This window comes from Jaculus jaculus, chromosome 1 (assembly GCF_020740685.1).
Source record: "Jaculus jaculus isolate mJacJac1 chromosome 1, mJacJac1.mat.Y.cur, whole genome shotgun sequence".
NCBI classification, from domain to species: domain Eukaryota; kingdom Metazoa; phylum Chordata; class Mammalia; order Rodentia; family Dipodidae; genus Jaculus; species Jaculus jaculus.
The window spans coordinates 153604261-153626274 of NC_059102.1; the positions used below are offsets into that span (position 1 = coordinate 153604261).

The following is a 22014-nucleotide window of genomic DNA, read 5'->3' on the forward strand; positions in this document are numbered from 1 at the left end:
CCTCTAGTCACTGCAAATGAACTCCAGACACATACCCCACCTTGCGCATCTGATTTACATAGGTACTGGGGGGGGACTGAACCTGGGTCCTTAAGCTTCAGACAAGCACCTTAACTGCTAAACCATCTCTCCAGTCCTTTTTTATGGGGGGGGAGGAGTTTCAAGGTAGGGTCTCACTGTAGCCCAGGCTGACCTGAAATTCACTCTGTAGTCTCAGGATGGCCTCGAACTCACAGCCATCCTCCTACCTCTGCCTTCCGAGTGCTGGGATTAAAGGCCTGTGCCACCATGCCCAGCTGTTTATTGTTTTAATGTGTATGTAAGTGTGTATGTATATACATGCTGCATGAGTAGAAGTCAGAAGCCAGCCTCAGGTGTTTATTTGAGACAGGGTCTCTCTTGTTTTTCTCCTGGGGTTACAGTCCAGCTGCCTGGCTTCACGATTCTCCTGGCTCCACTTCCCATTTCCTAGGTGCATTTGGATTATGGACTTGTGTGTCACTTTGAGTCTGGCTTCACGTGAGTGCTGGAGATCGAGCTCAGGTCAGCATGCTCGTACAGCAAATGTTTTTCACTGCTGAGTCACAGCCCCAGCCCATTTTTGTTGTTGTTGTTTTGTCTTTGAGACAGGATCTCTCATGTAGCCCAAGCTGGTCTCAAACTCACTGTGTAGCCAAGGAGGGCCTTGAATTCCTGATCCTCCTTCCTCTACCTTCCAAGTGTTGGGATTACTGATGTTTGCCACCACACCCAGCTTAAGTTTTTATTACTGAGTTATTTTTTGTTTGTTTGTTTTCCTTTGGAGGTAGGGTGTGACTCTAGCCCAGGCTGACCTGAAATACTCTATGTAGTCTCAGGGTGGCCTTGAACTCAAGGTGACCTTCCTACTCTGCCTCCCGAGTGCTGGGATCAAAGGTGTTCGCCACCATGCTCGGTTTATTATTGATTTCTACTTTAATTCCACTGTGGCCAGAAAATTTTGTGTGGTTTCAGTATTTTGATATTTACTGTGATTGGCAATTTAACAGCATGATTTTGTTTAGTTAGTTGTATAGCAATTTGTTTAGTCTTTAACATGCCTCACACAGATGGAAGAGTTGCCTTTTAAAAAAAAATTTTTTTTCTGGGTGTGGTGGTGCACACCTTTAATCCCAGCACTCAGGAGGCAGAGGTAGGAGGATCACTATGAGTTCTAGGCCACCCTGAGACTACATAGAGAATTTCAGGTCAGCCTGGCCAGAGTGAGACTCTACCTTGGAAAAAAAATTATTTAGCCTGGCATGGTGGCACACACCTTTAATCCCAGCACTCAGGAGGCAGAGATAGGAGGATTGCTGTGAGTTCAAGGCTACATAGTGAATTCCAGGTCAGCTTGAGCTAGAGTGAAACACTTCCTCAAAAAAAAGTATTTATTTATTTGCAAGTAGAAAGAGACAGACAGACAGACAGACTAGGCTTTTTGCCACCGCAAACTCCAGACACCTGTACCATTTTTGTGCATCTGGCTTTACTTGGTTATTGGGGAATAAAACCTGGGTCATCAGGGTTTGCAGGCAAGCATCTTTAACCACTGGGCCATCTCTCCAGATCAAGAGTTGCCTCTTATCTCACTTTGTGTTTCTGCCCACTCCTGGTTTAGCCCGGTACCACATCTTGTATCTATGCAGGTTACCTGGAGTAGAATTGGGAGAAAAAGTACACTATTCTAGGTTTTACCAGCTTGTCCAGAGAGGCTGGGCAGGTGCTGGACAAGAGGACCCAGCGCTGCACATCTGAGCATGCAAATGTGACCCTCCAGGATTTTAGTATCGGTTGATGGAATAAGTAAAAGTGTTAATGGTAGCCGGGCATGGTGGCACATGCCTTTAATCCCAGCACTCAGGAAGCAGAGGTAGGAGGATAGCCGTGAGTTTGAGGCCACCCTGGGACTACATAGTGAAAGAGACTACATAGTGAACTCCAGGTCAGCCTGGGCTAGAATGAGATCCTACCTCAGGGGAAAAAAAAAAAAGTGTTAATGGTGGTTTCATTCCTAAAATAATAGAATCTTAAATGTCAATTTGCAGCTGTGTGAGTGCTTGTGAGTGTGCCTGTTTGTGTGTACACGCACTCATGTGCATATGACTGTGGGTATATGTGTGTCATGGTACCAGCATGGACTTCAGAGGACTCCTTGGGTTCATCTGAGGCAGGGTTTCTCGTTGGATCTCACTGTGCTGTAGTTCTTTGCTGTGCTCACCGTGAGCTTCCGGAAAATTCTCCTGTGTCCACCGCTCATCTCACTGTCAGCATGCTGGGATTACACCACGGCTTTTATGTGAGGCCTGTGGAGGACTGAGCTCACTCGGGCTAGGGATGGTTTGTCAGGCAAAGTGTGTGATGCACAAGCATGAGGACGTAAGTGTGGACCCCCAGCACCCACACAGGAAGTTGGGTGTGCGAGCGCATGCCTGGAATGTAATCGCAGAGCTGGGGAAACAGTGATGGGAAAATCTCTAGGGCTTGCTGCTGGCTATTCTAGCTGAATTGGTGAGTTCCAGGTTCAAGGAGAGAATCTGTCTCAAAAATAAAATGGGGTGGGCCTAGAGAGATGGCTTAGCAGTTGAAGCACTTGCCTGTGAAGCCTGAGGATCCAGGTTTAATTTCCCAATACCCATATAATCCAGAATCACAAAGTAGCATGCATCTGGAGTCCATGTGCAGTGGTCAGAGGCCTCTCTCTCTCTTTCTCTCTCTCTCTCTGCCTTTCTCAAAAAAAAAATTTTTTTTAAGAGGACTGTTTTTTTTTATTGTGATCCCTTGCTGTATGCCTCAGTTTTCACATTTGCAAAATGGGGATAATGATAGAAACCCCCAGTGTTGTTAGAAGAGAGAGAGAAATCACAAAGTATGTGATTACTGGCAGGTAATAATAATAATAACATGTATGAAGTGCCTTATTACATGCCCCCTACTTTCTTTTTCTAAAAAAAAATTAGATAAATAAAATGAAATAGGGGCTGGAGAGGTGGCTCAGCACTTAAGGCATGTGCCTGCAAAACCTAAAGATCTGAGTTTGATTTCCCAATACCCACATAAAGCCAGATGAACAGAGTGGTGCATGCATCTGGAGTTCATTTGCAGCAGCTGGGGGTCCTGGTGTGCCCGTTTAATCTGTCTCTGTCACTCTTTCTCCATCCCTGCTTGCAAATAAATAAATAAATAAATATTAAAAAAATAAAATAAGGGAGTCGGACATGGTGGTGCGCGCCTTTAATTCCAGCACTCGGGAGGCAGAGGTAGGAGGATTCCTGTGAGTTCAAGGCCACCCTGAGACTACATAGTGAATTCCAGGTCAGCCTGAGCTAGAGTGAGACCCTACCTCAAAAAACAAACAAGCAAACAAACAAACAATAAATAAATAAATAAGGGCTGGAGAGATGGCTTAGCAGCTAAGGTGTTTGCCTGCAAAGCCTAAGGATCCTTTTTTTTTTTTTGGCTGGAATTCACTTTGTAGTTTCAGGGTGGCCTCGAACTTACAGTGATCCTCCTACCTCTGCTTCCCGAGTGCTGGGATTAAAGGCATTTGCCACCACGCCCAGCCTAAGGATCCATTTTTGATTCTCTAGATCCATGTAAGCCAGACGCACAAAGGTGAGGCAAGCACAAGGTTGCACATGCCCACTAGGTAGCCTAAGTGTCTGGCTTTGATTGCAGTGGCTTAGGCCATGGCACACCAATTCTCTGTCTCTCTCTAAAAAGTAAAATAAAATAATAAGATAAAATGGGTTGAGCGTGGTGGTGCATGCCTTTAATCCCAGCACTTGGGACAGGTTGCTGTGAGTTTGAGGCCAACCTGGGATTATAGAGTAAAGTGAGTTCCAGTTTAGCATGGGCTAGGATATGATGAGACTCTACCTCCAAAATACCAAAAATAAATAGATAAATTAAATTAAATGGAAAGGGCCTAGGGACATGGTTCAGTAGTTAAATGTGCTTGCTTTCAAAGCCTGCTGACCAGGGTTCAATTCCCCAGTCTCCACATAAAGCCAGATATACAAAATAGTGCATGCATCTAGAGTTCTTTTGCAGCCACAAGAGGCCCTGGCACAGTATTTCTCTCTGTGTCTCTTTATTTTTTTTTTGTTTGTTTATTTTTATTTATTTATTAGAGAGTGACAGACAGAGAGAGAGAGAATGGGCACGACAGGGCCTCCAGCCACTACAAACGAACTCCAGATGCATGTGCCACCTTGTGCATCTGGCTAATGTGGGTCCTGGGGAATGGAGCCTCTAACTGGGGTCCTTAGGCTTCACAGTCAAGCACTTATCTGCAAAGCCATCTCTCCAGCCCTCTGTCTCCATCTCTGTCTTTCTCTCTCCCTTCTTTGGGTGCATGTGCAAATAAATAATTTTTAAGATTAAGGATAAATAAATAACTTATTTATTTACCCAAAATAAATAAATTACTTATTTATCCCAAATAAATAAAATATTTTTAAAGATTTTTTTGTTCATTTTTATTTATTTATTTGACAGTGACAGAGAGAGAGAGAGAGAGGCAGATAGAGAGAGGGAATGGGTGCTCCAGGGCCTCCAGCCACTGCAAATGAACTCCAGATGCATGCGCCCCCTTGTGCATCTGGCTAGCATGGGTCCTGGGGAAATCAAGCCTTGAACCGGGGTCCTTTGGCTTCACAGGCAAGCACTTAACCACTAAGCCATCTCTCCAGCTCCCAAATAAATAAAATATTTTTATTGAGCTGGAGAAGAGGTGGTTCAGCAGCTAAAGGTGCTTTCTTGCAAAACCTGGCAATCTGGGTTCGGTTCCCTAGTACTCACATAAAGCCAGGTGCACAAAGTGGTGCATGCATCTAGAGTTTGTTCTAGCTAGAGGCTGTGACATGCTCATTCTTTCTCTCTGCTTGCAAATATACGTATTTGTAAATATTATTTTTACTTGTGAGAAATGGCAGTGAATGGGCATTACAGGACCTCCCACTGCTGCAGATGAACTGTAGACACATGTTCCACTTTGTACATCTGGCCTTATGTGCATGCTGGGAAATGGAGCCTGGGCCATCAGACTTTGCAAGTAAGTGCCTTTAACTACTGAGCCATCTCTTCTCCAGCCCAATAAAAATATTTTTCATTTTAAAAGTATTTTATTTATTTATGTATTTGAGAGAGAGAAAGAGGCAGAGAGAGAGAATAGACATGCCAGGGCCTCTAGCCACTGCAAATGAACTCCAGATGCATGTGCCACCGTGTGCATCTAACTTTACATGGGTACTGGGAAATTAAACCTGGCTCTTTAGGCTTTTCACTATAAGCCCTTTAACTGTTAAGCAATCTCTTATGTGTCTGTGTGTGTTGTTGTTTATTTGGTTTTTGAAGATAGGGTCTCCCTCTAGCGCAGGCTGACTGGCATTCACTGTGTAGTCTCAGGATGGCCTTAAATTCATGGTGATCCATCTACTTTGGCCTCCTGAGTGCTGGGATTAAAAGTGTGTGCCACCACATCTGGCTTTTTTTTTTTTTTCTTTTTTTCTTTTTTGAGGTAGGGTTTCACTCTAGTCCATGCTGACCTGGAATTCACTATGTAGTCTCAGGCTGGCCATGAACTCATGGTGATCCTCCTACCTCTGCTTCCCAAGTGCTGGGACTAAAGGCGTGTGCCACCATGCCTGACCCTAAAGTTATTTTTTCATACCTCATTTTAAAAATTTATTTTTTTGGTTGTGGACATACTTAGTATGTAAACAACACATGCCTCCTTTCCCTCATCCCTGCCCCTTTTCCAAAGGGGCCCTCCTCGTTGGGGATGTAGGCCATCCTGATGGGAATTGTGGGTCATACATTGTGGGGGCAGCAGTCCGTTATGGGGGAGTGGGAGATGCTCTGTGCATGTTCCAATTTGTGGCTCTAACAATCTTTCTGCCCCCTCTTCTGCAAAATTTCTTGAACCATATTGAGTGTGTTTGAAGTGATGGGGTCTTATCTCTCTCTCTCTCTCTCTTTCTCTCTCTCTCTCTCTCTCTCTCTCTCTCTCTCTCTCTTTTATCCAAGGTAGGGTCTCACTCTAGTTCAGGCTGACCTGGAATTAGTCTCAGGGTGGCCTTGAACTCTCAGTGATCCTCCTATCTCTGCCCCTCTGCCTCCCAAGTCCTGGAATTAAATGCATGGGCCACCACACCCAGCTTCATACCTCATTTATTTTTATTAAGAACATACTTTGTATGGACTAAAACTATTTTATTTATTTATTTGAGAGAGAGAGAGGCAGATAGAGAGGATGGGTGTACCAGGGCCTCCAGCCACTGCAAACAAACTCCAGAAACATGTGCCACTTGTGCATCTGACTTAGATGAGTACTGGGGAATAGAACACGGGTCCTTAGTCTTTATGGGTAGTCGCCTTAACTGCTAAGCCATCTTTCCAGCCCCTAAAAATACTTATTTTTTTTAATTTAATTTTTTTTTTTTGAGGTAGGGTCTCACTGTAGGCCAGGCTGACCTAGAATTCTCTCTTTAGTCTCAGGGTGGCCTTGAACTCAGCTATCCTCCTACCTCTGCTCCCAAGTGCTGGGATTAAAGACGAGGGCCACCATCACCTCGCTCCCTAAAAATATTTTTTAAAAAATATAGATGAGGACTGGAGAGATGGCTTAGCGGTTAAGGTGCTTGCCTGCAAAGCCAAAGGTCCCAGGTTCAGTTCCCTAGGACCCATGTAAGCCAGATGCACAAGGTGGTGCATGCATCTGGAGTTTGCAGCAGCTGAAGGCCCTGGCACATCCATTTTCTCTCTCTCTCTCTCTCTCTCTCTCTCTCTCTCTCTGTCTGTCTGTCTGTAATAAATAAAAAATATAATGGATAAAAACAGCTGGGCATGGTGGTGCACGCCTTTAATCCTAGCACTCAAGAGGCAGTGGTAGGTGGATTGCTGTGAGTTCAAGGCCACCCTGAGACTACAGAGTGAATTCCATGTCAGCCTGGGCTAGACAGTGAGACCCTATCTTGGAAAACCAAAAATAAATAAATAAATAAATAATAAAATGGAAAGCCATTGACCTCTGACTTGAACATGCATACGCATGAACAGGTACACACATATATACCACCCACAGAAAAAGGAAGGGAAGAAAGGGAGGGAAGGAAAAGTGAGAAGGAAGGGAGGGAATGAAAGAAGAGGAAAAGAAGGGAAGGGAGGGGAAATGAAAGAAAGAGGGCTGGAAAATGACTCAGTGGTTAAAGGCGCTTGCTTGCAAAGCCTGCTGGCCCATGCTCGATTCCCAAGGTCAGGCTCAAACAGTGGTGCAAGCTCCTAGCCTTCATCTGCGGTGGCAAAAGGCCCCAGCACACACACATGCAAAATAACTCAGAAAAAAGAACGATAACTAGATAAGAGTGGGGTGTGGGAGCCAGGTATGGTGGTGCATGCCTTTAATCCCAGCATTCAGGAAGCAGAGGAAAGAGGATTGCTGTAAATTCAAGTCATCCTGGGACTACAGAGTGAATTCCAGGTCATCTTGGGCTAAAATGAGACCTTTCCTCAGAAAACAAACAAAAGCCAGGTGTGGTAGCGAGTACCTTTAATCCCAGCGTGCAGGAGGTGAAGGTAGGAAGACTCCTGTGAGTTTGAGGCCACCCTGAGGCTACATAGTGAATTCCAGGTCAGCCTGGGCTCGAGTGAGACCCTACCTAGAAAAATCAAAGGGGGCTATGGGTATAGTGGCACATACTTATAATCCCAGCTCTCAGGAAGCCAAGGCAGGAGAATTGCTTCAAATTCAAGGATAGCCTTTGTTACATACCAAGTTCTAGGCCAGCTTAATCTACAAAGTAAGAGCCTCTCTCTCTCTCTCAAAAGAGAAAAGAAGTGAAAACTAAGATAGCCAGAGAGGGTGACTTCTGTTAAGGAAGGGAGGTCAGGGGCAATAAGGACAAAGGCTGAGGCTCCCAAATACTGTGTTCCCACAGCCCAGGGAAGAAGCAAGGGTTAGTAGTTCAAGGCTGTGGAGCAGACTGGAAATTTTTGAGGACTTTACCCATAGCTCCAAAGACATCTACCAGGGAAGAAGGGAGACTCTATTTACCTAAGGTGGAACTGAGGTCCCTCATGATCCCCAGTTGGGTGGGACCCCCAGGCCGCCCCCCACTTTTGTGCTTGGGCTTTGATAGCAAAAGGTCTGTGCCCATCAGTGACCACTGGTCCCTCCCCCAGCACCTGGCCACGTTCATTATGGACAAGAGCGAGGCCATCGCCTCAGTGGACGATGCCATCCGGAAGCTGGTGCAGCTGAGCTCTAAGGAGAAGGTCTGGGCCCAGGAAGTGCTGCTGCAGGTGAACGACAAGTCGCTGAGGTTGCTGGACGTCGAGTCTCAGGTACTGGCCGGCCACAGTGCATGCAGGGAGCTAATGGGTGAGCACAGGGCCCCACTGCCCAGCTCTCCCAGTGGCCGTGCTGGTCTGTGGAAAGGAACAGGGCCAAGGGTAGGCAGGAAGGACTGGACCCAGCTGGCTTACTTCTGACAGCTTATGACCGGCTTTGCTCTGCACCTGCCAGGTTGCTGAGCAACCAGGTCAGCACCCTTCTCTGCAAGAGCTTTTGTTGGTTATGTGGGTCCCAGGAGCCCGTGCTCTGGGCATCGGCCATTGGCGCTCATGTCCACGAACCAAGTCTGGGCTGTATCGCTCTGTGAGTTGTGTGTGTGTCTGGCACAAAGTTCACATGTCGTGGCCAGAAACTGCATCCATGGCCAGGGCTTCAGTCTTTCCTCTGCACATCTGGGTGTATCCATGCTCACGGCTGTAGCGCCCAGCTGTGTATGGGACCCTCAAGTCTGCTTGACAAGCACTCCCCCACCACACACAGGAGGAGTTGGAGAACTTCCCACTGCCCACCGTACAGCACAGCCAGACAGTGCTGAACCAGCTGCGCTACCCCTCAGTGCTGCTGCTGGTGTGCCAGGACTCGGACCAGAGCAAGCCCGACATCCACTTCTTCTACTGCGACGAGGTGGAGGTGAGGCGGGCAGCCGGGGGTGGGCATGGTGCCAGGCTGGCCCAGCCAGCCTGACAGCCCTGTGCCCCCACAGGCTGAGCTGGTGCAGGAGGACATCGAGAGCGCACTGGCTGACTGCCGGCTTGGGAAGAAAATGCGGCCACAAACTTTGAAGTAAGGCCCCAGGGAATGGAAAGCGGGGAGGGGGGTTTGGGGGGGTTTGCTGAGGCTTGGCGGTATGGGTAGGAAAGGCAACAGGGTGACAGCACCCAGCATGTGAACCATGGCCAGGCTGAGCTCAGCCTTCCTCGACTCTCCAGAGGCCACCAGGAGAAGATCCGGCAGCGGCAGTCCATCCTGCCCCCAACCCACAACCCAGCCCCCATCCCCTTCCAGCGCCAGACTGGGGACTCCCCTCAGGCCAAGAACCGTGTAGGCCTCCCACTGCCCTTCAGTGAGCCAGGTAGGCTGATATGCTGGGCTTGGGGCTCCTCTCGGGATTGGTAGGGGCCCCTTCAGCAGTTTCTGTGTTCCCCCCCCACCACCACACACACCAGGCTACCGCCGTCGGGAATCACAAGAGGAAGAGCCTCGGGCAGTGCTGGCTCAGAGGATAGAGAAGGAGACGGTGAGTGCCCAGCCTGCCCGGGCCCTCGCTGCCTGCCCCTTGATGCCTCTCCTGGTGGGCATGGGCCTGGCTTGTCCTGTTCTATAGTGTGCCTGCAGAAGTTGCAAGGGGGCGGGGTGCTGCAGCTCACCTGCTGTAACCCTTCTTTCTGACCCCAGCAAATCCTCAACTGCGCCCTGGACGATATCGAGTGGTTTGTGGCCCGGCTGCAGAAGGCGGCTGAAGCATTCAAACAGCTGAACCAGCGGAAGAAAGGGAAGAAGAAGAGCAAGAAGGGGCCGGCAGGTACCAGGATGGCAAGGAAGGGCCAGATAAGCCAGGAGCAAGACAAACTAGCTGTATATTAAGAGGGGAGCTGGAAGCCGGGTGTGGTGGTGCACGCCTTTAATCCGAGCCCTCGGGAGGCAGAGGAGGATGGCCGTGAGTTCAAGACCACCCTGAGAATATATAGTGAATTCCAGGTCAGCCTGAGCTACAGCAAGACCCTACTTCTAAAAAAAAAAAAAGAGATGGGCTGGAAAAATGGTTCAGCAGTAAGGTGCTTGCCTGCAGAGACAAGTTACCCTAGTTCAATCCCCCAGTACCCATGTGGAGCCCAATGCACAAAGTGGTGTATGCATCTGGAGTCTGTTTGCAGTGGCTGGTGGAAGCCCTGGAATGCTGATTCTCTCGTCTCCTCCCTCTCTCTCTCTGCTTGCAAATATTTTTTTTGTTGTTGTTTTTAAAGGTAGGATCTCACTCTAGCTCAGGCTAACCTGGAATTCATTATGTAGTCTCAGGGTGGCCTTGAAAAAAATTTAAAAAAATAAAAAGATGGGAGAGGACTGGAGAGATACTCAGTGGTTAAGGTTCTTCCTGCAAAGCCTAACAACCCAGGTTTCATTCGCTAGTACCCACATTAAGCCAGATGCACAGTGGCGCATGCATCTGGAGTTCCTTTGCAATGGCTAGAGGCCCTGGCATGCCTATTCTCTCTGTCTCTGTTCTCTGTACCTCTCTCTCTACTGGCAAATAAGTAATTTTGGGGGAGGGTTGCGGTAGGGTCTCACTCTAGCCCAGGCTGACCTGGAATTCAATATGTAGTCTCAGGGTGGCCTCGAACTCAGTGATCCTCCTACCTCTGCCTCCCGAGTGCTGGGATTAAAGGCGTGCACCACCATACCCGGCTAATAATTAAAAAAAAAAAAAATGGGAGAAAGTTCAGTCTACATGGTGACAATATCCCACAGCAGGGTGGACCCATCAGGCATAGGATGGGGGACCAGGGCCAAGGCTAGCTAGGCTCACAGCCCTCCCACTTTGTGCCAGAGGGTGTCCTTACGCTGCGGGCCCGACCCCCACCAGAGGGAGAGTTTATTGACTGCTTCCAGAAAACCAAGCTAGCCATCAACCTGCTGGTGAGTCAGCCCTGCCCTGTGGTGAGGGTAGAGCCCTCCTTTCTCTCTCTCACCACCTGTCACCTGTGTGTTCTTCCCATCTCCAGGCAAAGCTGCAAAGGCACATCCAGAACCCCAGCGCCGCTGAGCTGGTGCACTTCCTCTTCGGGCCTCTGGACCTGGTGCCTGGGGCTGGGGCAGGGTGGGATGGAGTCAGCAGGGTGGCCCACTCTGGGTTTGGGGTGGGAGAAGTGAGTGCCTACCTTAGACAGACTATATGGGCTGGGTCTGAGTTCCCAGGAAAACACAACCTATTCCTGAGGGCTAACATGTAGAAGTGTGTGGGGAGGGGCAGAGCTAGGACTGGTGGGCCACAGCTCCCACTGAACCTCAACATACCTAGATTGTCAACACCTGCGGAGGCCCAGACATTGCACGCTCCGTCTCCAGCCCCCTGCTCTCCTCTGATGCTGTGGGCTTCCTGCGTGGCCACCTGGTCCCAAAGGAGATGTCACTGTGGGAATCTCTTGGGGAGACCTGGACTCGGTCCCGGTACGGCAGGGAGGATCAGGGTATGGGCTAGGATGGGGGTCTTGGGTCGGTTAGTCTTGATGGCAGGTGTGACTGACCCTCTTGTCTGTCAACCCCAGCTCTGAGTGGCCACGGGAGCCACAGGTGCCACCTTATGTGCCCAAGTTTCACAGTGGCTGGGAACCTCCACTGGATGTCCTGCAGGAGGCTCCCTGGGAAGTGGAAGGGCTGCCATCTGCCCCCAGTGACCAGGTTAGAATCCACTCCAGCCCATGCCCACGCCCCCACCCAGAGCTTACTGCCCAGCCCATCTCCACCCACTGTCCATTAAGGCCCCTGGATATGAAGCCATGGCTCAGGGTGCCTCCACCCCTGCCAACCAACTGCCTGGGCATCTGACTCTGTGTTGGGCTACAATACATTGATCCAGTTCCTATCCTGTGCCCCTTACTCCTGTTGGCACAGTCTGCACCCCAAATCAAGTCCAGGCCACCTGCTTTCCCCACAGCAGACCCCAGTGAACCGACTGTCCTTATGGCACTCCCCAAAACACAACCTCTCCTCCGAGTCTACTGCCTTGGAAGACACCTTACCACCAGCCAGCTCCCCACATTTACACAGGTAAGTCACCCAAAGTGAGAGCGTGACACCCCCTTCAGAGAGCACTTTTATGGGTGTGCTGCCACCACATGGTGGCAGGTGGCAGATGGCCTCACTCAAGTATTTGTTTTGTTTTTTTCAAGGAAGGCTCTCACTCTAGCTCAGGCTGATCTTTCTGGCACTCACTCTATAGTCTCAGGCTGGATAGTCTCAGGCTGGCCTCGAACTCACAGTGATCCTGCTACCTTTGCTTCCCAAGTGCTGCCTTAAAGATGATGTGTCACCACGACCTCAAGTAGTTTTCTTTTTAATTTTGTTACATAATTAAAGGGAATTTTTCTTTAAAAAAAAAACTTTTTAGGGGGGCTGGGAAAATTGCTCAGTGGTTGAGACACTTGCCTGCAAAGCCTAATGACTCAGGGTCGATTCTCCAGTACCCACATAAAGCCAGATGCACAAAGTGGTACATGTATCTGGAGCTCATTTACAGTGGCTGGAGGTCCTGACATGCCCATTCTCTCTCTCTCTCCATGCAAATAAATAAAAACTTTTTATTGACAGCTTGCAAAATTATAAGATGTAAACCATGATATCCCTGTTTTCCCCTTCTCAAATCCACCCTCCATTGAATCCCTTCTTCTTTCCAATCAGTCTCTCTCTTATTTTGATGTCATTATCTTTTCCTCCTGTTATCAAAATGTAGGTAGTGTCAGGCACTGTGAGGTCATGAATGTCAAGGCCATTTTGTGTCTGGAAGATTGCATTGTAAGCAGTCCTGCCTTTCCTTCCTTTGATTCTTACATTCTTTCTACCACCTCTTCTGCAGTGGACTAAAGGGAATTTTCCAAAACTCACATGTAAATTCACTATCCTAATACATCAGGCTCTTTCTGAAAATCGTTGTTTTACAGTTAAGATTTAGAAAAGACTGGGGATCTGCCAGGAGTTGTCACACACCTCTAATTCCAGCACTCAGGAGACTGAGGTAGGAGGATCCTTGAGTTTACAGGCCAGTCTACTTACAGAGTAAATTCCAGGTCAGCCCGGGCTACAGTGAGACCCTGACTCAAAACAAAACAAACAAAAAGAAAAGAAATCCTGGGGAGAGGTCGGGGAGATACTCAGCTGCAAGCATGAGGACCCAAATTAAACTTTTAGAACCTGTGTAACAAGGCAGGGTATGGCAACATGTGCATGCATCCCAGCACTAGGTAGATGGAGATAGAAGGATCCCTGGGGCTTATTGGCCAGTCAGTCTGGCCCACTTGGCAAGCTCTACCCAGGCCAATGAGAGACCCTATCTCTAGTCCAGGCTGACCTGGGATTCACTATGTCATCTCAGGCTTGCCTCATACTCACAGCGATCCTTGTACCTGTGTGTCCTGAGTGCTGGGATTAAAACCAAAAAAGAAGGGAGGGAAGAATGAAGGGAGTGAGGAAGGGAGGGGAGGGAGGGAGAGAAGAAGGAAAGAAGGAAGGAGGGAAGGAAGGAAGGAAGGAAGGAAAGGCATGGTGGCTCATGCCTGTCATCACAGTATTTGTGAGTATGAGTCAAGTGGCTGAGAGTTCAAGGCCAGCCTGGACTACAGAGCAAAATTCTGTCTCAAGAAAAAATGGGGGGTGGGGGGACTGGACAGATGACTCATCAGTTAAAGGTGCTTGCTTTTTAAAGCCAGATACACAAAGTAGCACATGCATCTGGAGTTTGCTTGCAGAGGCAGGAGGCCCTGGTGTGCCCATTGTATGTATGTATGAATGTATGTATGTATGTCTCTCTGTTAAATAAATAAATAAATAATTTTAACAAAAAAGTCAAGGCGCCAGGTGTGGTGGCATACGCCTTTAATCCCAGCACACAGGAGGCAGACATAGGAGAACAACTGTGAGTCTGAGGTCAGGAAGTTCTAGGTCAGCCTGGGCTAGAGTTAGTCCCTGCCTTGGGGGAAAACAAAAAGTTGCTGAACTTTAGCAGCTACACCACGTACTGTTCCCTGAGGCGCTACTGGGAGCAACTGAGGGCCAGTATCAGCACCACCAGTAGAGTGAGGGCCCGAGCTGGCACTGCCCTTCCCCCGCTGCACATCCTACATCTCACAGTGGGCAAAGCACAAGCCCAGGACATGTACAGGGCACTCCCCCACCCCTTGGCCTTCACCTCCTTTCATGCTCACTCTCTTGAGGTCTACCTAGAGGCTCCAGGGTTCCATTCCAGATTTCCAGCAAATGAGCTTCTCCCCTTGGTCCTCACTGTCAGCTTGGCATCCGTAACTCTAGCTAGAACCTTGCTGAGGAAGGAGCTCAGCCTTTCTGTGCAGGGGCAGACCCGACACACCCCCCTCTTCCTCCTTCTTCCTCTCCCCAGTGTACCCGGATAAGGCACCACCCTGAGGGTCAAGGCCACGCTGATGGGGAACAGGACCTGGCTGGAGGGTGGGCCTTAGACAGTGCCCACCCCTTCCCCCTGAATGTAGGAGAGGGGCGATCTCCAGAGGACAGCTGAGGAAAGCTGTGACCCTTGTAGCTCTCCAGGCATAGCCCTGTCTCTGGTCCCCCTGGGGACCAGGGCTGGAGACCCCTGAGGCAGCCTGTGCTGGGCTAGCCTCGTGGAGTACATCCTGCCCCCTCCTGCCTGCTGGTGTCACAGTTTCCACTCCCTGCTGGGGAGCGCAGCCTCTCTCCACTGCAAACGGAGAAGAACAGGAGAAGGCTGCGGCTGCGGCTGCGAAAGAGCTGTCCCCTGCCCCTCCCAGCTCAGGAGACCCCAGCCCAGTCCTAAGCCTCCACCCCTCCTGGCCTTGCAGGGGTTACCAGCCAACACCTGCCATGGCCAAGTATGTGAAGATCCTCTACGACTTCACTGCACGCAACGCCAACGAGCTATCTGTGCTCAAGGATGAAGTCCTAGAGGTGAGCTCGCGGGCTGCCCAGGGGAGGTGGGGGAGTGCTCTGGGGCCAGGTTGTTTGACCCCTGGACATGCCACAGCTGTCAGCCCATCTCCCAAGGGTGCCTGACCCTGAGCTTCCTACTGGGCTTCCCTGGCCCCCAGCCTAGCCGGGCTGAGCTGCTTTTCCTGTGTGAAGGACCCTCAAAGGACTGACTGTGGTGGGTGGCCCTCCAGAAGAACCCAGCAGGGGCTCGTCACTCATCCCCCCCCCAACTCCAGAAGCACTTTCCTGAACCAACTGTGTTTATGTCAAACCTAAATCCAGGCCACTCAATCAGGGACAGAAAGTAGAGCAGGCTGGAGGGGGGGGGGGCGTCTACATCTATAACCAGGTTGAGAGACACCCTCCTTCCAGGACCGAGGCTGCCCTACAGGAATGGGGTAAATCCTCAGGCCTGAATGGTGCCTGGAGGGTGAATGGCTGGGCTCTGGGAGAAACCTGGAGGGCTTGCAGTCTCTCTGTAAGGGGCTAGCAGGCGGTCCCAGAATCGCACACTAGTAATGCTGGTGGCTCGGGGAGGTCAGGGGTCTACCTCTGCAAGGGTGGTGGTGGGCCGCAAAAGCACTGACACCCTGGCAGGTGCTGGAGGATGGCCGGCAGTGGTGGAAGCTACGTAACCGCAGTGGCCAGGCTGGCTACGTACCCTGCAACATACTGGCAGAGGCTCGGCCTGAAGACGTGAACGCACCCCTGGATCAGGTGACCAGACGCCCGCTGTGGTTACCTTCCCGTCTGTCCTACAGCACAGGGCCCCTAGATGGGGAGGGGGGGTGCAGCTGGTCTCAAGGTGACACCCAGAACTGAGCGGCGGAAGCCCGCTGCCACCAAGCCCCACGCAGGGCTGTTGCAGGAGCTTCCCGGATCTTGGCAAAGAGAAGGAAGGACTGGCACACAGGCCTGGTAAGGGGCTCAGCTAAGTCCAGGTAAACCCCTCACCTCTCCCCCCAACCCTTGCAGGCCGGCCAGAAATACTGGGGTCCCGCCAGCCCCACCCACAAAATGCCCCCAATTTTCGCAGGAAACAAAGAAGGTGAGTGGAAGATCGGAGAGGGCGGGGTCGGGCCACGGGGCGGGGGCGTGGCCCGACCACCCAGGGCGGGGGCGGGGTCCGCGGGCGGCTGAGCGCGCGTGCCCCCGCAGAGCTGATCCAGCACATGGACGAGGTCAACGACGAGCTCATGAAGAAGATCAGCCACATCAAGGGGCAGCCGCAGCGCCACTTCCGCGTGGAGCGCAGCCAGCCGGTGCACCTGCCGCTCACCTTCGACTCCGGTCCCGACGAGGTCCGCGCCTGGCTGGAAGCCAAGGCCTTCAGCGGCCGGTGAGTGGCAGGTGGCGGAGGGGGGCGGGGCCCAGGCCACTGCCGCGCCCGTGACCACGCCCCCACGCCCGTGACCACGCCCCCACGCCCGTCTGTCTCCCTCTCCTCCACCCCAGGATTGTGGAGAACCTGGGCATCCTGACCGGGCCTCAGCTGTTCTCCCTCAACAAGGAGGAGCTGAAGAAGGTGTGCGGGGAGGAGGGCATCCGCGTGTACAGCCAGCTCACGGTGCAAAAGGCCTTCCTAGAGGTGAGGACTCCTTCCGGCTGCGGCGCTCCTGTGGTCCTTGGGAACCTGGATGGAGGCTTGCAGCCCGGCCAAGGCTAAGAATCCCCGTCCCTGTTCCCCAGAAGCAGCAGAGTGGATCGGAGCTGGAAGAGCTCATGAACAAATTTCACTGCAAGAGCCAGAAGAGGGCAGAGGACAGCTAGACCCGTCCTGCAGTGGGAGAGGAAGCTACACCTACGTTGGGCCCACCCCCAATGCATGGAGTATTATTTTTATATATGTATTATTTTATACCAAGGACACTGACGGCCTGGGTGGGGCCTGCTAGGCTGCTTTCAGGCAGGGGCCTGTGTACATGCCCATCAACACCTGTAGGTGGCCCCTTTGCCACCCCAGCCCCAACCCACACTCACCTGCCCAAACCAAGGCCAGCCTCAGCCAAACTTACTCCTGGCAGTGCCAGCCCCTCACCCACCTGACCCTGAGGCCACAGGACTTCCTGGGTGGGTGGGACCTCATCCCATGGCCTCCCCTGTGCACACAAGACCCTCTGCTGAGCTTCATCTCCACGCCCTCCTCCATGCTGTTTTTGACTACATCCACCGGCCGCTCTATCCACTGAGCCCCACCCTGCAGTATGGACCGGAGCTCCTGGCCGGCAGGCCTGGTGACCTTGCCTACAGATTTGCTTCTTACCCCCCCCCCCAACACACATACACATGCTGCTATCACCCCAAGAGCAATCTGGGCAGGGACTCCAGGACAGACCTTGGATGCCCTGCTGGGGTGGGGCATGCTGTGCCCTTTGCCCTTTCAAGGTCCAAGCATGGACTGGACACAAGTACTGACTTTAGATGTCCCCGCCCCACCCACAGAGCCTGAGACAGCAGCTGTCTCTGGCCACTCCCAGGTTGCTGGGTCCTGCTGGTGGCTGGTGGGTTTCAGAATCTGGAGGGAAGGTCTCACTCCGAGATGAGAGGCCGAGCGCCACAGCTATGTCAATAAACCATTGGTCTCCCAGCAACTGCATGTCCGTCTCCTGGGCTAGGAGTGCCCTGTCCTGCCTTCACCAGACTGCTGCTCCCTGCTTTTCTCTCCTCCCCCGGAGGCAGCAGTTGCCTTTGAACTTTCAGTCCTGCCTCAGCCTCCTGAGTGCCAGGGTTAAAGGTGTGTATCGCCAAGCTTGTCCACACTCCTCCCAAGAGCCATAGCCAAACGGTGCTGTGGACATGCCAGAGGATGCTCCTTAATTGCACAGCCACCCAAAAGGGCTCTGGAGATCTTTCTGGCTGAGAGGAGTCCATAGGTCATGCAGCTCCCCAATGCCCACTCTCACTGTTCCTAGGACAGGAGTCCAAAAGACCCAAAACCTACCGCCCAGCTTGCTTTGGTGGGGCACATCCTGAGTTGGGAGCAGAGAAGAGTCTGTCTGGCCTGGGGCCCAGCCAGAGGCAAGTTCGAAATGCAGTTTGGAGACCTTTGCTTCAAGCTGAGGGAGGGATTGCACAGAGGGTCTGGGCAGTGAGACCCAGCGGATAAGACAGCTGGGGGCATCCATGCCCGCTGTCATGTCAGCTCTCCAAGAGGCACCTGCCAACTTGGCAACAGTGCCAACCTGAGATCACCTGAGAGCGTTCCTTGGAACAGGCCTTTGGTGCCCTCTGCTGACACCTCTTTGCTTCATTGGGTGGCCGCCAGAGGGCATGCCTGTACCATACTTTGTGGAGAGAGTCGTGGCTGGTAGATGCAGCCCCCTGTGTCATCTGGGTTTCCAGTGTGCTGGACAATGGTTGAGTTGCTAGGGCCATGTCTCTCAGGTGGTACACATGACCCGGCCAGGCCTGGTCCCCAAGCCTCTTAGCTCAGAAGGACCCCACTGGTCAAACGGAGATGGGATTGTCCTAGCCCTCAAGACACGACTTGTATTTTATGGCTGTCACCTTCCCCAAGCCAGGAAAGAGGATTAATTTCTGTCTTGGCTAGGTCTGTCCTCCACCCTTCCCTATCACCCCAGATAAGAAGTAAGACCAAGAGGAAAAAGGAGGAAGAGGACTAAAGAGACAGTTTAACAGTTAAGGCACTTGCCTGCAAAGTCTAAGGACTCATGTTTGACTCTCTGGGTCCCACATAAACCAGATGCACAAGGTGATGCAAGCACACAAGTTCACAAGTGTGCACAAGATGGCACACGTGTCTAGAGTTCTACTGCAGTTGCTGGAGGCCCTGGCGTGCCAATTCTCCCTCCCTCCCTCTCTCTCTCCCTCTCAAAAAAAAAAATAATAATAATAAAAGATTTTAAAAAGTAAAAGGAGCCAGCTGTGATGGTGCGCGCCTTTAATCCCAACACTGGGGAGACAGAGGTAGGAGGATCACCATGAGTTCAAGGTCACCCTGAGACTACATAGTGAATTCCAGGCTTAGCGATTAAGGCACTTGACTGCAAAGCCTAAGAACCCAGGTTCGATTTTCCAGGTCCCATGTAGCCAGATGCACATGGTGGCGTATACATTAGGAGTGTGGAGTTTGTTTGCAGTGGCTGGAGGCCCTGGCATGCCCATTCTCTCTCTCTGTCTCTCCTTCTGTCTGTCTCTAATAAATGATTAAAAATAAATCCGGGGCTGGAGAGATGGCTTAGGGGTTAAGCCCTTGCCTGTGAAGCCTAAAGATCCCAGTTCGAGACTCAATTCCCCAGGCCCCACGTTAGCCAGATGCACAAGGGGGTGCACGCATCTAGAGTTCGTTTGCAGTGGCTGGATGCCCTGGCACGCCCATTCTCTCTCTCTCTCTCTACCTCTTTCTCTGTCTATCGCACTCAAATAAATAAATAAAAATAAAAAATAAATTTAAAAAAATCCGGGCATGGTGGCTCATATCTTTAATCCCAGCACTCAGGAGGCAGAGGTAGGAGGATCATAGAGAGTTCAAGACCACCCTGAGACTACATAGGGAACTCCAGGTCAGCCTGAGCTAGAGTGAGACCCTACCTTGAAAAAAAAAAAAATTAAAAAGTAAAAGGAGGCTGGGTTACCCACCTGGTTTCTGCTTGGCTGAGCTGCTAGCTAAGGCAGGGATCGCCTGGCTCTGAACCCTGCTCAGAAAGGGGTGTCTGCTGCCCTTTAGGAGTTGGAGTGAAACCCTTCCCAGGCTCACCCTGGTGCTCTGCCACTGCGACCAGCAAGGCTGACCCTTCCCTGAGATTGTCTGGAATTCCAGGTGCTGCCTCCAAAGTTGGTTTGCCACCCTTAGGGTCTCCATAAGTTACACCTTCCTATGCCAGCTCTTCTGCCCCACCCCCACCCTGCCCCCAGGCCTCCACTTCTCGGACACTGACACACGCACGCACGCACGCACACGCACACGCACACGCACGCGCGCGCGCGCCTGCACACACCTCCCTCCAGGATGGCTGAGAAGGCAGGCCCCAGACCTCTAGACCCAAGCGGACTCCACTCTAGGAGCTCTCAGGTGCCCTGTTGCTCAGGCCTTTGGTCTTCCAAAAGTTGTCCCTGTTTCTTCCAAGGGGCCTCACCCTAGCCCAGGCTGACCTGGAATTCACGATGTAGTCTCAGGCTGGCCTCAAATTCACTGTGATCCTCCTACCTCTGCCTTCTGAGTGTTGGGATTAAAGGCATGAGCCGCCATGCCCGGTATAAGGTTTTAACACCCCTTATTTTCAGATCCTGGATAATGTCACTCTCACACCTAGGGGGAGGGGGACAACCAAGGGCCAAGGACAGCCTACAGCTGACCTGACCTGAGACTGTATGACCTTGGTCCCACCACTCAGCTTAAATATTTTATTTTGCTTTCCAGGACCTTTATTTAACTTTTTAAATTAATTTATATTAATAATTATTATTATTTTGGTTTTTTTCTTTTTTCTTTTTATTTTTTTCTCAATTTTTATTAACATTTTCCATGATTATAAAAAGTATCCCATGGTAATACCCTCTTCCCCCCACTTTCCCCTTTGAAATTCCATTCTCTACCATATCCCCTCACCATCTCAATCAGTCTGTCTTTTATTTTGATGTCATGGTCTTTTCCTCCTCTTATGATGGTCTTGTGGAGGTAGTGTCAGGCACTATGAGGTCATGGATATCCAGGCTAGTTTATGTCTGGAGGGAGCACGTTGTAAGGAGTCCTACCCTTCCTTTGGCTCTTACATTCTTTCTGCCACCTCTTCTGCATTAGACCCTGAGCCTTGGAAGGTGTGATCGAGATGTTACTCAGTACTCAAGTCACTTCTTTCCAGCACTATGATACCTTCTGAGTCATCCCAAAGTCACTGCCATCTGAAAAGAGAAGATTCTCTACCCAAAGAGAGAGTAGCATTAATATAAGGGTATAAATATTAAGAGAAGTGATTACTGGGCAGTTTGATAAGCATAGTATATACATTTTTCCAGACATCAGCAGATGTTACACCCTTAGGGCTCATGACTACCCCTGTTTTAAGTTTTCAAGATCAGGGATGTATTCCCCCCGTGGAGCAGGCCTCCAGTCCAGTTGGAAGGCAGTTGGTTTCCACCATGACAGACGTGCCACTATTGCACCCATTGGCTCATTTGGCCTGGCTATCCAATTATAAGGCTTGCAGTGTCCACTGTTGAGTATCTTCACTGGTGTCTCTTTCTCCCATTGAACGACATGTAGAATGGCTTCTTCCAGCTTTCTGTCAGCTGGTCTACATGGAGGAGGTTATCAGCTCAGTTCCAGCAGGATTTCTCAGTGGCCTTGCAGCCCAAGTATGTGGAGTTGTCAGCAATAGGGTCTTACCATCTATTCCTGGTGGGAAACCAAGGGCCTCGGCAATGGCCTATAGTGTTTTGGGGATATAAGGGACCTCCCTGGACAACAACTCACTGAGGTTTATTTTGGTTTTTTGAAGTAGAGAGTTTCACTCTAGCCCAGGCTGACCTGGAATTCACTATGTAGTCTTAAAGTGGCCTTGAACTCAGTGATTCTCCTACCTCTGCCTCCCAAGGGCTGGAATTAAAGGTGTGCACCACCATTCAGGTTTATTTTTTAAATATATTTATTTATTTGAGAGAGAGAGAAGGAGGGAGAGGGAGAGAAAGAACGGGCCTGCTAGGGCTTCCAGCCACTGCAAACCAACTCCAGATGAATATCCCACCTTATGCATCTAGCTTACATGTGTTCTGGGGAATTGAACCGAGGACCTTTGGCTTTGCAGGCAAACACCTTAACCACTAAGCTATTTTTGCAGCCCTAAAAAGGTTTTGTTGTTGTTATTGTTGTTTTGTTTGTTTGTTTTTGTTTTTTCAAGGTGGGGTCTCACCCTAGCCCAGGCTGACCTGGAATTCACTTGGTAGACTCAGGGTGACCTTGAACTCATGGAGGTCCTCCTACCTCTGCCTCCCAAGTGCTGGGATGAAAG

General features: G+C 50.8%; 1 protein-coding gene across 3 annotated transcripts in view; it reads left to right on the forward strand.

Moving 5' to 3' along the window:
* Eps8l2 (EPS8 like 2) overlaps window positions 1-17637 on the forward strand; it is a 34523-nt gene extending 16886 nt beyond the window's left edge. For 2 of the 3 annotated variants that reach the window (XM_045131828.1, XM_004654171.2), the window contains exons 5-21: window positions 8203-8364; window positions 8855-9004; window positions 9078-9157; window positions 9304-9446; window positions 9541-9611; window positions 9770-9896; window positions 10920-11008; window positions 11095-11169; window positions 11391-11539; window positions 11638-11770; window positions 12027-12139; window positions 14920-15025; window positions 15644-15763; window positions 16022-16094; window positions 16205-16385; window positions 16502-16634; window positions 16736-17637. In XM_045131828.1, coding sequence (XP_044987763.1) covers window positions 8203-8364; window positions 8855-9004; window positions 9078-9157; window positions 9304-9446; window positions 9541-9611; window positions 9770-9896; window positions 10920-11008; window positions 11095-11169; window positions 11391-11539; window positions 11638-11770; window positions 12027-12139; window positions 14920-15025; window positions 15644-15763; window positions 16022-16094; window positions 16205-16385; window positions 16502-16634; window positions 16736-16816 — 1986 coding nt within the window. In that variant the 3' untranslated portion in view covers window positions 16817-17637. The remainder of the gene's footprint in view (window positions 1-8202; window positions 8365-8854; window positions 9005-9077; window positions 9158-9303; window positions 9447-9540; window positions 9612-9769; window positions 9897-10919; window positions 11009-11094; window positions 11170-11390; window positions 11540-11637; window positions 11771-12026; window positions 12140-14919; window positions 15026-15643; window positions 15764-16021; window positions 16095-16204; window positions 16386-16501; window positions 16635-16735) is intronic. The other variant, XM_045131832.1, reaches the window with a different exon arrangement.
* Window positions 17638-22014: the final 4377 nt, after the last annotated feature.